The following is a 14,924-nucleotide window of genomic DNA, read 5'->3' as shown; positions in this document are numbered from 1 at the left end:
AACAAAAACAAGACATTGAAGACAACAAAACAGCGATGACTTGTAAGTAAGACTTGTATTGCAGTCTTCTGTGTGGCTTTAGGTTGTTTCTGCACTTCTTTCTGCTGAGATTTTTACGTCGTCCTAATGGTACAATGTCAGTTTTTTTCAGACATATGAAAGCTAAAAAAGGAACAGAAACAAGCAAAGCCACACATCTCTCACTAGTCCAAACTACACCAAGTTTCTCTCTCACAGTCTTGTGAGAACGTCACAATTGTCTTTTAGTCCAATCTCTCATCGCACATTTGTTATTACACTACTGTAGTACATCATGTAAGTAACAAAACTATGTTCTATTTGATAAACTATGGCCTTGCCTGAGAGCAACTTGAAAATCATTTAGTCCTCAGTTTCAAATTTAGACTATACTCATTGTTTTAAGTTCTTAAAACTTTAGGTGTAAAAAAAAATATCTCAAATTAACATGAAAGAAACTTGCTGGAAAAAAATTCAACATTTCTACAATTCCACCACATTTTTATGGCTGTAGAGTCAGTTCACACACAAGTCTCCTCTGGAGGAACTCTTGTTGTATCCAGAACCGTACTTTATCCAGAACAAGACAGTTCTGGATATGCGCATGCTTGTCCTGAACCATGTCTTGGGCAATCCACATTCTTGGATGTGCAGAGACTATCCAGAACCATGCCTGATCCCAACCCTAACCCATTCAGGCATATAGAACTAGATAGGCATGGTTCTGGATACAATAGAGACTATCCAGAACCATGCCTGACCCTAACCCATTCAGACTATATAGGCATGGCTCTGGATACAATAGGGACTATCCAGAACCGTGCCTGATCCTAAGCCTTTCAGGCATTATAAGATCTAGGTTCTGGATACAGTACAAGTCCCATTAGGATGAACTCTTGACCTCCATCTTGTCCTTGCGTCCCTTCTCGAGCGACCTCTGCACGCTCTGCCTGGCCAGGGTCACCGCCAGGTGCACCTGGTGGAGCCAGGGTTTCTCCTTGAAGGTGTTTGCGATGGCCATGCAGCCGACCGCCTTCTCATGTGCCGTCTGTCCACGGTACAGCTCAAACAGCGCCAGCGTGCTCTTACGCATCTCTTCCGTCTTAGAACGCCGGCGGATAAACGACTTTTCAAGGGCGGGTAGAGGTAGCGGCTCCTCGGTCTTTGACCTCTGCTTGCCCCCAAGGTCGTCGGGTTGACCTTCGGCCTGACCTTGACCCAGTTTGGGCAGCAGGAGAGGCAGTTTGTCCTTCCCGGTCTCAATGAAGTTCCCGGTCGCCCCTCCTGATGCCCCCTCCTCCTGACTTGGCTCTGCGCTCTGCCCGCCTTTCAGTTTACCGAGCAGAGATTTCAGTTTGAAGCGCCCCGCGGCGGGCGCCGCCGGTACTGCAGCGTCTGCCGGTGAGTCTTCAGCGCCTGACGTGTCCTGAACTTTCCCTAGAAGCTTTCCTCCGAAACTTGGGGAAGGTTTGCTTTCTTCAGGCTTGTCCGCGGCCTTCCTTAGCCCGGCTAGTTTACCCATGAGGCCCCCGGCAGGTTTGGGTGTTGGCGCATCTTCGCTGGTCGATTCTGACGCAGTTTTCGCAGCGCCAAATTTCATCGCCAGTTTTTTAGCCCCCGAGGAAGCAGCACTTTGTTCTGGTGGCGACTCGTCGGTGGCAGCGGGAGATTCCTTCTTGCCCAGCAGAGCCCGCAGTTTGAGTTTTTTAGCGCCCCCTGGTGGGATGTTTGGGAGCTGCATCTCCGCGCTGGAGTCTGTCTGGGCGAAGCTGCGTTTGGGCGTGACGGATTCGGCGTCCTGTTCCCGGATTAGCTTCTCTTTGTGCATCGTTAACAGTGTCTGGGCAGGGGGGTACAAACATATTGCAACATGAGCACATTGCATCATGAATACAAAGTTGCAACATTGACACATTGTAACATTCACACCTTGCAACATGAACACGTTGCAATTTGGACACATTGCAACATGAGCACATTGCAAGATGAACACATTGCAACATGAACATATTGCAACATGAACACATTGCAACATGAGGACATTGCAACATGAACACATAGCTGCATTAACACATTTCAACATGAACACATTGCATCATGGACACAATGCAACATTCACACAATGCAACATTCACACGTTACAACATGAACACTGCGACATGAACGAGAAACGGAATCTCTCATACCCTCTGTGAAATATTTTCACGTTTTGTGTGTTTTGTTATCTTTAAAACCATACTAAGTCTTAAATCGTTGTAAATCATATTCCACTTATAAAATCAAGGGTCACGCAGATCCAATTTTGGTGGCTCTGTATAGGTAAGGAAAGGGTTGAACTGAAAGGTGTGAATGCCATGCCTACCTTGCTGAACCTGCTGGTCAGCACCGGCATAGGCGGGAGTTTGCTGGACGCTGCCATCGACTTTAAGGCCTGCTGACGCATCTCGGCTTTCGTCTTAGAGGTCATCTGGCTGGAGGTGAATCCGTCGACGTTGACCCCCTGCCCGACCAGCGCGCCCTTGTGGGGCGACCGCTTCAGGGACGTGGCCACTGAACCCTTCTGGAGGAACACCTGCGGAGGGGGGGGGGCATAAAATAGAGGGTCAGACATGTGAAAGGTAAACAGCTTTGACACAGTTTTGGGACCAGTTTTTCTTCTTTTTTTCCCATCATTTTATATCCTTATATACATGGCCTCGTGAAACTACCTTTAGACAAATGAAACAAAATGTCAGTACTGCCAACTATGCCCCTGCAACTCTGTACTGCCACTTGCTACATAATGTAACCGGCAACACTACTACTACTAACACTATTATAGGTTGTCTGCCACCACACCAGGTACCTAGTAGGCAGTCAACGGTTACAGGAGGCCAGTGGATACAGGCAGCCAATATACAATATTATATACATGTAGACTCCGCTTGCCATGGTGACAGCCGTCTGGTCCAGGTCATTGACATTGTTTTGTTTCGAGAAGAAGAAGAAACAAAGCAAAACACTATTTTCCTTCTGTGAAGGTATTTAACATTATCTGTATCTGTATAGCCGGTATAATTGCCTTTCGGCGTAACACACCAGCTTCTGTATCTGTATAGCCGGCATAACCTCCCTTTGGCGTAACACACCAGCTTCTGTATCTGTATAGCCGGCATATCCGCCTTTCGGCGTAACACACCAGCTTCACAGGCACGCAGCGCGGCGGCAGCTGGCTATATTACACCGATCGACTTGTTACACCTAACCCTTGATCTTCTAGCTCTAAACATTGTTTAAAGCTATTGACAATGCCCCTACTGTACTTGGTGACAGTGATCATCAATACGTACCCGTTCCCTGGACCCCTCTGCCCAACGCCGCACCTTGGCGTACATGTTGATGGACAGGGAGATGTTGTTGATGGTGACCGGGCTCCAGTACTTGCTGATGAGGTAGATGGCCGCCTCGCGCTTTCCCGCCAAAAGCGCTACGGACAGCGGGTTCTTCCCCTGGAACTTACAGGCGAGGCAGCTGGGGTTGTATTGGATCATCACTCGCAGGACAGACACCTAATGTAGAGACACAAGGTATGGTTAGAGGTAAGGGCTTGGTAAGGGTTAGGTACTAGTTTGAGCCTTGGTTTAAGCAAGCTTCTTACTGTGTATTACTGTTATTACTGGCGAGGCAGTTGGGGTTGTATTGCATCATCACACACAGGACCGACACCTGAAGCAAAGAGGTACGGTTAGAGTAGCCTGATTGAATCGCTTTACGGTTGCCGGCCGCCCAACATCCGAAGGGCCAGTAAAGCCGTGGACGGCAAAGTTTGCTACGGTTAGAGCAAGAAGGTTAAACCTCCTTGGTTAGAAGTAAGGGTTAGGTACAGTGGGTTTAGATATATACTGGTGAGACAGCTGGGTTGTACTGGATCATCACATGCAGGACAGACACCTGGCGACACAGAGGTACGGTTAGAGGTAAGCTCCACAGTACCTGTCCCGTTACTTTGGGTAAGGGTTAGATCAAGGCAATTTTGATGCAGGCCGCATGATTTTCAGGCAGACACAAACGCTTCTACACGTACACACACACACACAGACGTACGCACACATACACACACACAAGCCAACTGCACCTAGGTCTGTCCTGAAACAGAGTTAAAGGTTCCCGTACCTGTCCTGCCTCTGCCGTGTGGTGGCGTGGATAGCGGGCTGGATGGCCAGCGGGTGCGAGGCCTGGTCACACCACTCCCAGAACAGGTGGGTTAGGGTTAGGGTTAGAGGAAAGTTTTACCGTACCTGTCCCGTTAGAGCTAGATTTTAGGGTTACAGTAAGGGCTGCCTTACCTGTCCAGTCTCGGCCGTGTGGTGGATAGCGGGCTGGATAGCCAGCGGATGGGAGTCCTGGTCACACCACTCCCGAAAAGGATGCATGCCGACCGGCTCGTCAGGCTTGGCGCCGTACTTCAGCACCGAGGTGGCCAGGTCCGCGTGCCCGTAGTGTCCAGCGATGTACAGGGCCACCTTGTACTGGTACCTGCAGGAAGGAGTGAAGGAATAGGGGAATGAATTAAATGAAGGAAGTAAGGAAGGAATGGATGGATGAACAAAAAAATGAAGGGATTAACAAAGGAATTAACAAAAAATGGAGGAATCAATGAACAAATGGAGGAATGAATGAATGAATGGGAAAATGAATGGACGAAGAAATGGAGGAGTGAGTGAATGATCAAATGAATGAATGGGAACGTGAAGGAATGAAGGAACAAAAGGAGGCATTAATGATCGAGAAAAAGGAAGGAAGGAATGAACAATTGAAGGAATGAAGGAAAATGAGAAAAATGAATGAACAAATGAAAGAACACATGGAGACATGAATGAAGGAACAAATGGAGCAATGAATGAGAACTCTGCCGCTACGCCACACGACCCCACGAATGACTATTGAACCCACCTCTGCACCATTTCGTTCTCGGCCACCTGCAGTAGAACCCTCCCGGCCTGCCCTGCGGTGGCGGCCTGCAGAAACTCCGTCCAGCCGTCCCACGTCTCCATGCGCAGTGTCGCGCCCAGCTCTACCTGTAACGTCAACATCAACAACATCAGCATCATCATAAACCTGTAACAGCAACATATACATCAGCATCTTCATCATATACATCAGCATCTTCATCAGCCTGCAGAAACTCCGTCCAGCCGTCCCACGTCTCCATGCGGAGCGTCGCTCCAAGTTCTACCTGTAACATGAACAAAAGTATAAACATCTGCATCGTAAGCGCGCAAGACACACACACACACATGTACACGTATGCGCGCACGCACACACACACGTACATACACATACACAAACACATATATACACACACCACACAATCACACACACACATGAACACATACACACACATATATATGATACACAGCACACACATACACATATACACACTACACATAATGACACACACATACGCAGGCACACACACTCACACACACATCCACAAAAATCACACACACATACATACATACACATCCACGCAGACACACACACACACACATCCAGACACACACACACACACATGGCTACACAGTACACACACACACGCGCGCGCACACAATGCACACACACACACACACAAATCCCCTCCATACCTTATAGAAGTCGAGGCTGTTACAGTCGAACATCTCCCTCCCGCCGGGCGCCAGGAGCCTGTAGATGCCGACCGGCAGCCCGGTGCGGCGCGTCACCAGACTCCGCACCTCGCTCACCGTCCCCGACACGAAGTTTATCTTGTCCAGGAAGGTCACCGTCTCGCCGTTAAACGCTGCAGGTACAGACAAATTTCTCACGTTAGAGATTACGTCTTGATTGTATTTTTGTGGTGCCGCTTTGTATGTGTTTGTGTTATAGTCTACATTGTTTCCACCGCAAACAAAACAAGAGTTCCACGATCTCATACATTCGCCAAATGATGTTAACCCTTGCGGTTGCCGAATTATACAATTTTGATGATTGATTTTGCAAATAATTTGCCCCATTTGCATGGATTATATCTGTTGATCATATTCTCCACCCAATGACAGCCCTATCTTAACAAATACGAACATTCCATGGAAGGAGGCAGAGTCAGTAGCTGCTGACAAAACGAAGCTTGCTGCCTGATGTGCCATCGGGCACAGGAGGAAGTAAGGTCTAAGGTAAGGATTCTCGTAATATTTAGAATATTTTCAACTCAATCGCAGTACTACACCAAAGGCTCCGCGCCTGTGGCGTAGCCAATAGCACCAAAGCCACCATCCCCAGGATAGGACATTCAATGTGGATCCCGTTTTTTTTTTTTGAGAACCGCACCTTAAGCACGTTAAAGAACCCACCGCACTTACTCGAAAGAGTAGGGGCCCTTACGATGTGAATGCGTGGCTCACACCTTACATATTATCCTTATGTATATACTATTAGGCAACAGAATCTTCAAAAAGTTGAAATCGGTCGCCTCAACAGAAAGAAAGAAAGACGAAGTGAGTCTGCCTCACCTGTATAGACGAACAGGGTGGGTCCGTCCACCTCCCTCAGGGCGCATTTAATGGTCGATCCCGGGAGGATGCCGATATCAGAGAACACCCACTCGTCCTGGAGGGTGGAACCTGGGGGATGAGGGGAAAATTACTTGATGTATTGTGGATAAGAAAGATGCATTGTTAAGGATGGGAAAGGTACACCTGTATCCCATGTGATAATGGTGTACTTTGTAGCGTACAAGGTAGCAAAGTAGCTGGTGTTGTGAGCAGCAATGTTATGCAGAATGTGAAACTGGTACATTCTATACGATACGCCGGAATATACGATAATGCGCTATACAATTATGCATTGTTTTTACAATGGTGTGAATGGTTTGGTGTTTTAGAATTCTATACAATTACCCGAAATACAAATAAGTGGAATCCCCTGTATTACAAATAGTCTCTTCAGGAAGTGTTTTACTTTTATTATATATGTGTGTGTATATAAGCTCGCAGGAGGAGACATTGTATCAACCTACTCAGCCTACTGAAGGGAGACCTGAAGCGCAGAGGGCTAGGCCCTCCCACAACAGAAAAGAAACTCAAGGAGCTTAGAGAGCTCGCGAGGCAGAAGGCACGGTGGAAAGAGATGAAGAAAGACTGAATGCGGCTACAGGACATTTCTACGAGACTGTAGACGCAGAACACAGTGAATGATGAGTGTAAATTTCACGTCTTTTTGTCTTTGACCAGGTACGACATTACACTGTGGGCCCGGACAGAAAATTGTCAGACCTCCTTGCGACAGTACGTCGTATGTCGTAAAACTGTAGCATCTACCAGACACCGCGGATCGCTGGAAAAATAGTAGAAATCGGCCGAAATAAAAGGATACATTGTAGTATACCAGGAGAGGTAGCCGGCCAGAGAAGATCCAAAAATGCGTGGGTCGCGAATTGGATCTTCTCTGGCCGGTTACCTCCCCTGGTATATTATCCCCTTATTTCGGCCGATTTCTACTATTTTTCTAGCGATCCGCGGTGCCTGGTAGAGGCTAGTACATGAATAAAACTGTGGAACGACGCATTTGGCCGTGCGCCTGGCACTGAAACCTATCCACAGTACGACAATGTAGCTGTAACAGTATCACCCGTAGTCTGTACAATACGTACGTGTTGATCTGCGTGTATAACAACAAACGGGAGACAATAGACGATGCTCTGGCCGGGGTTAATGACCTGCAGGTTGAATGGCGGTGGCCTTGACCGTGACGTGCTACAACGTAGGCGCATCATATATACACACCTACAAACTGGACCCGACCCAGGGGCAGGCCCAGACAGAAGTGGCTGGATGTCCTGTCATCAGACCTGAGAGCAGCAGGCTACAACCTAACTACAGCCTGGGCAGCGGCGCAGAACAGAAGTGCTTGGAGGACAGTTTGCCGGGGCGCTACGCTTCTAGGAGCATGCGGACTTGACTGACTGACTGACTGACTGACATGTAGCCGTGCATCTATCTCCGTGTAAGCGTACATTCGTCTAGGAAAGAGACCTAAATCCTAAATTCTACCCTTACAAGAGGAGTGTCCGGATTTGATAATCTCTAAGCAGATTTCATCAGGGACAAGACACTATTATAATTGTTGGCCAGGCCGTAACAAGTTGGACGGGGCCAACTACCTAGTAACGGGCCAACTATACTGTCTTGCCCCCTCCCCAAATGTGCTTGGAGGTTACGGATTTCATCGGATTTCATATGGATTATCAATGGAACTATTCCTTACGTTATCTACATAAGTAAAGATAATGAATAATAATGATAAATCGGTTAGAATGATTTGTAACCGGGAGTTCGCGAGTTCAATCCCCGGCCAGGTCATACCAAAGACTGCAAAAATGGTACATACTGCTTTCTCTGCTTAGCACTGAGCATCTATGAGAAAGAGTATGGGAGTTAAGCACACAACACTGCCAGCGGGCACAACTGTGTGGCCCAAGGGCTACAGAAATGGACATGGGCACCACCCAAATGCTCTGCACAGGGAGTGGAACGGGACCTTTATCTACACATCTACATAAACGGACGTCATACCGCCAAAGTTGAAGGTGTCTGTGTGTGTGTGTGTGTTTCTCAAGACGTTCTCACCTGCGAAGGTCAAGACAAGGAACTTCTTCTCGTGCGTGCCGTCGTCTCCCACCAGGGAGAACTTGTCTCTGATCTCCCGCTTCATCTGCCCCACCGTCACGCCCGTCTCCACGTCAACCGTCAGACGCTCGCGGCGGAACGTCACGAAGATCCGCATCTTCACTTTTCACTTTCACTTTTCAAGACGATTTTTAAAACTTTCACTTTTTTAAAATTTCACTTTCAATGTCACTTTCACTTTTTTGGCCAAAGACTTTTTGTCACTTTCACTTTCATGGTCTAGGACAAATTTCACTTTCACTTTTCAAAAATTTCTATCACACCTTCTACTGCCACTTACAAAGCCGAAGTCTTTACTTTCCAGATCAAATTCACGCGTTACACTTTCACTGACAAAGTCAAGTTAGATTTCTCCTCCCAAGGGTCGCAGGTCAGTACTGTCTACACTTCCAACACAAGAGCGACTGTCCCCACTTTCACTTGCACAGTGAAGGCGATCCTTAGAGGCTCTTCAAGTCCAAGTTTTCGCCACAGACTCCATTCCGCAGCGTCCCGCCATTGTCAGACCCACACGTACAGCGACAGGCTTGTTATTTCCCGTGTGTATCTACTGTTCTGGTCTCCTGGCTAGTGATGTTATTCCGGTCGTCATAGCAACGCCCGTATGGCCCTGCTAGGTTGCTAGGTGCGGTTTCCCGGGTGATTGTCCTCTAATTAACCCGGGATTTTGCTGACGTAGGTTTGACCTTGATGTCCGCACGCGAGGACGACCTTGGAGTCACGTGAGTTAGTCTCTCCTGGCCGCCATTTTTTTGTTTCCTCAGCGTCGGTCGTCCGCTGTTGTTGCCATTGTAACGGGACTGTATGGGGACACAAGAGATTCTGTTAGGCGGACACGTTAAGTTTGGAGAATAATATATTTTCATAAATAATCGAACGGGAGCATCGTCGAAGCGCCACCTACACTGTATCTCCGTGTAAACATCACTTCTTAAATGAGTAGGTTCAGGATACTAGTATATGTGAACATTATCTGTTTTCCTTGTTGTTCATCTACTTATTTGTGACAAGGAGGTTTTGTGTGGGCTGTCACTGAGAAAACGTGACTATCTTTTACAACAACGTCTAGTCTATGTCTGAATGAGTTATTATAGGGTTAGGACCGGGTACTGCTCTGGATGGTCTCTGTGTATCCAAGAACATGGATTTGCCCCAGGCACGGTTCTGGATACGCGTGGACTGTCAAGAACCATGTCTGAGCATGGTTCTGGATAAAGCACGGTTCTGGATAGCCTCTACCGGGCTTCGGGAGGCGGCTGGAAAGAGTAGAAATTGGCCAAATACAGAGATAACATGCCAAGGGAGTTGGTCCGATAGAAAGTACATTTTTCTGCACACTCTTATCTCTCTATTTGGTCAATTTCTACTCTTAAATTTCCGGCCGCCTCCCGAAGCCTGGTAGAGGCTAAGTTCTGTATACAACAGTCGCCCTGCGAATATTGGTAGGATTGGGCAACATTGATCACACATGCCAGCCAGAGCCGCGCCTGTTCGCACCTCTAGCGGGTAGCATTGGCGTTTGTCGGGCGGGAAAGCGCACTTGACTCGGTACTTGGTTAAGATCACAAACGCGCGAGGAAAGTTGTTCCAGCAGAGTCCGTGCGTGTTATACCAGCCGGGAATGTCCCCTTACCACTCAGGCGAAGACCGGTGAGGGACTCAAAACTCTCATTAGCAGTTTTCAGTGATAGGAAACTCTCCTAGCAGACGTTTGGGCTCCGGCGTATTCTTCATGCGTATTCAGTCTTTTTATTGGGCTTTATTTTTGGTACTGGTATCTTTTTTTCGGGTTCCAAATGGTAACTGTTCTGTTCTACTTTCCTGCAACCAACGAAGGATCTGCTTGGGGATTTAAGGAAGAGCATTTGTTGCGTTTTATCATGAAAGTTCATCTGTGTTGGTATTTATCATAGCAAAATGTAGAACTTTATTCCAACACAACGAGCAATTTTTCAACGACCACAGTTCAATCGCCTACATCAGAATAATTAATGATTTGTTGCGTTTCGTTTTTGTCTATCATACTCGTATCATCCTCTTATACCATGAATCATATTTTGAAAATCATCTTGGAAATCCAATTTTGGTTGGTCTACGGTCTTCATTCAGTGGAAATAATACTTGTCTCGGAACTTATTGAAGATCACACACGCGTGCAGAAGTCAGTTCCAGCCCCGCCGCGCGTGTTGTACCAGGCGGTAACGCACCCTGCGCACAGAGGACGCCTTTTCTTACCTAGTCTCTGTCTCCAGCACGGGTCAAGTACGGATCACTACACACCCTCAGAACAACCTCACCCTGTTCTATTAGAGGCACAGAATCAACAACTATAAGTGTTTAAGTAAATACAACTTAGACGCCTCAACCCGAGACGTTCTTTCGCCTACATGCCTGGACATACAAGTGGCTAAAACAGACTTCCTAATCTCCAAGCAGATCCTACGGTGGCAAGATGATCCAATCGGCCGAACAGTATCCCTTTATTGATCACCCTCTTGTTCATTAGATGGTGTGACTAGGGGGCTAGCAAAATTAGATTTGTGTGATTTTTGATTTTATTTTGGAATATGATGCACGATATACAAGACATGTATGATTCAAACTCCAAAGGACACAAAACGTTTTTAGAAAATCGTACAAAATAGCCTCTAGTAGTTCAAAGGGGGGGGGGCGGTTACAAAATTGTAGTCGAGCATGTTTCAATTACTAGTATTCGTTGGAAAGGCTATGTAAAAACGAAGACATGATCTTGAAAATTCTACAAGCAAAGTTCTTCAAAATCATCATCAAGACAAGACAGGAGTAAAGAAACTACAATACACAGGCAAGTCTTTAGGTGCAAAAATAAAGCTTACTAATAGGGAAATCATCACGCTTCGACTTCGACCCGATATAAACTTTACGGTTCGCACAGTCACAAGTTGAGATCTTAAATACTCTTGAAATATGTGAAAACGCATTTCCAGTGTGAAGTACTCTGTGTTCGCGCCAAAACTCGCACGTAGGGACGGAACGATTGGCGCGTTTGACGTCACTATGTCGTTTGATTTGGCAACTTCTGACATCGATTGTATCGACTCTGCGGCGTAAACTTTACCCGCCACACGAGTGTCGAGTTTCAGGCATATCGCTACACACTGTAAACATCCTGAACAATCGCAACTATGCCCTCCAAGCAGATGTGTAGTCATCGGCTTATTTTTGAAGAGTTTTGAGGCTTTTTGATTGGATTTTCTGTATCTCTAGACTATCTTAGTATAGTCGGTATGACCACCCCTCGGCATAACACTCCAGCTTCGCAGGCACGCGGCGCGGCGGCAGCTGGCTATATCACACCGAACGACGGCTTTCTTTTTGTACTGGTGTCTTATTTTTCATTTTTCTACAGCCAAGTATTGAAAATATAGTCAGTAGTGTATTGGATACTGCTCTGCCAATGATACTGCCAACTGTGCCGAGTCTTGCAGTACTAAAAATGTGCCTGGAAATGATTGAACTCAGCACTTCTGAACAACGGTAGAATTTTCAGATTAAGCTCTTAATGTTAGCTGAGATATCCAACCACTGTGTGGCCTTCATAGGTGCTCAAAGCATTGGATACTGCATGTTGATAAAGTTAGACATCGAATCAGAAACATCAAGACTTTTGCGACTTCTAACGTTTTGATAGTCTTCTTGCTAACTACCATAGGTTAGGGTTGGTTCATGGAGAGCAAAAACTGTTAGTATCGGATATGTTTCAGGCGTGCCTCCGGTGCCACACAACTGAGATATCTTAAACAGTGCTAAGTCTAAGCTATGGTCACTACTTGCCTGCTGCCAGGGACACTGCAGTTACAACTCGGCATCCTGACGTTTGCACCTAGAGCCGCAATGTTAGCTTCAATGTTGAACTTTTCCCTACCTACGCTGACACTGTCCACTAGTGGCCTGAAAGTTAGACCACGTATACCTGTCTAGTGAAATTCCTGCACAGTCACTGTGCCCATAGGAAAATGCATCATAGACTGTCTATATATAACTCTTCTAGTATGGTTAACTGTGCTATATACTTGCATATTATCACTTGAAAAGTGGCAGTCTTTCCGCGAACAGCACCTCCCTCCCTCTCGTTCCTTACCTTAACACCTTAGCCTCAACACAGCAATTTCTGATACTTGAACAACGGATACGTTTCAGGCTATTACTATATATATACTGCATTACATATTCCATCCCCTGCATAGTCTCTCGATAACTTTGAACACTCACCCTTACCGTTCCTACCTGTTATCAGCCACAAAGTTTTTCTGCGAGCACTTGACAATTTTCTCTGCACAACGTTGTGGCAATGAACTGCCTTAATACATACATATCTGTTCCGTCCTAAGCACATTCTTTCAATCCTATTATCCTCCAACGAGTTAGTACGATGCCTGATGCCACTACAATGATCATTTCTCACCTCTAAACGCCTTCTCTTTCCCTCCTTCTCTCCCGTTCTCCCAGCTATGACCGCTCAGCCTGGCCGTAACTACCGCAAACAGAGGCGCCGCCCGCGCAACCGGCGAACCCTACACCTCCCCCGGTCCTCCCGCTTTTGTAACCACACAGCTCCCCGCTCGTCTTCCGTTTCACACAGCGGTCTTTCACCCGCGCTTCTACCGTAAACACCTGGAGTAGGTTTACCTGCCCGCTCTCACCTGCCCAGCTCAGGTGTACTACCTGCGGGATCACCTGTCTGACTACCTGTGATTGTCTCCTTTCAGTTGGTTACAAAGAACTAAGGTCGGGGGATAGTTTGACACATTAGTGGGCTGAAGAGATATAAAGATCCTTTATGTCACTGTAATCCGCAATCTTGTTAAAATTATTTTAATCTATGTTGTCTGCAAAGCCTTTAAAACTCCTCATCTCTCACGGGGAATTCTGTTTTAAGTCGTGGATCATGTTTTAATGACTTGAGGGCGGTTTGGGAATGTTTGTCACTATAAACATACGGAGTTTGAGTTAATGTAGCACTATGAGGACAAAGAAAAGGAATGGTTAGAATACTAGACTTCACTACCTAACCCATATATACTACTTCGCGAATTCCCAGTCCCATAGTCATAACATTAGCAGCACTGACGAAGTATGGTAATGCTGTATTGTGTAACGTTATATTTGGAGCCACAAAAACACGCATACACAAATAAACAAATAAAAACTAGGGGAAAGAAGAATGCACGTACCAACAGAAATGGTCTTCTCCTTGGGAAATGATTATCTAAACTCTTCCTTTTAATCTTCGTTTTTTTCAGACTCGAAAACAACCTTTATTTACAAGCGTTGCGCACGACTTGTTATGGCAACGGGAAACAAGTTTTCCAACTCCTTTTAGAAAGTTTTCAAAACACCCCAAGCTGTTTAGACAGACTCTCACGCCTAAATCATCAGAATTAGCTGCTGAAGAGGCGCGGATTTTCTTTTGTTTACGAGATACTCTCCAAGCAGAGGTTGTGGGGAAATGATCGTTAGCTTTTTATATATGGCCGTTTTTTTGTCCGTACCCACACCAACTAATGCCCAATGGATACTGCCTGGCCAATTTGATAGTCTTTTTACCACCGGAAGGGATCTGCTTGGAGATTATTTACGAGATGCCGTCAGGTGATTTCATCGTTTGGGAAGAAAATTGAAGCATTGTTTGTCGGGATTTGGAAGTTTGTACCGAATAATTAAACTTAAGAAGAAAAGTAATCAAAGCGGATTTTGTTGTGGATTCCACCGGCTCCAAACCGCGTCATCTGCACAAGCTTTTAAATAAGCTTTGATGGTAGTTAGAAATGTCGGTAATTATTTAAGGGGTTTCCTTAACTGTGGATAAGCCTTGTGGTAGTATCATGCTATACTTATGCTGTCTAAGGTTGTTTTTGTTTCGCTTGCTTCCAATTATTTCCAGCAAAATGAAGGAAAAAAAGCCTCCAGCAGGCCTTCCTACGAGGTTGTGGATAGTAGAATAGCCTCCACCAGACCTTCCCGGGGCATAGCAGAATTCAGCAAATATAGTAGCCTCTATCAGGCTTCGGGAGGCGGCTGGAAAGAGTAGAAATCGGTCAAATAGAGAGAGATATAACATGCCGGGGGAGTTCCGCGCTTAGAGAACAGTTTGCCGCACCCGGACCAACTCCCCTGGCATGTTATCTCTCTATTTGGCCGATTTCTACTCTTTCCAGCCGCCTCCCGAAGCCTGGTAGAGGCTAC

At 46.4% G+C, this 14,924-nt stretch overlaps 1 protein-coding gene across 1 annotated transcript; it reads right to left on the bottom strand.

Moving 5' to 3' along the window:
• Positions 1-769: 769 nt before the first annotated feature.
• On the bottom strand, positions 770-8,881 carry LOC109467219 (protein ANKUB1-like). The gene is made up of 8 exons (XM_019765164.1): positions 8,640-8,881; positions 6,525-6,635; positions 5,643-5,815; positions 4,951-5,075; positions 4,344-4,533; positions 3,348-3,566; positions 2,381-2,590; positions 770-1,858 (listed from the first exon to the last, which is right to left on the bottom strand). Exons 1-8 carry the CDS (start codon positions 8,794-8,796, stop codon positions 902-904), a joined length of 2,142 nt encoding a protein of 713 aa, XP_019620723.1. The 5' UTR covers positions 8,797-8,881; the 3' UTR covers positions 770-901.
• Between the last annotated feature and the right edge of the window lie 6,043 nt (positions 8,882-14,924).

Source organism: Branchiostoma belcheri, unplaced genomic scaffold (genome assembly GCF_001625305.1).
Source record: "Branchiostoma belcheri isolate BF01 breed outbred unplaced genomic scaffold, Haploidv18h27 scaffold178, whole genome shotgun sequence".
Classification (NCBI taxonomy): Eukaryota; Metazoa; Chordata; class Leptocardii; order Amphioxiformes; family Branchiostomatidae; genus Branchiostoma; species Branchiostoma belcheri.
This window is presented reverse-complemented; position numbering and strand designations above follow the sequence as displayed.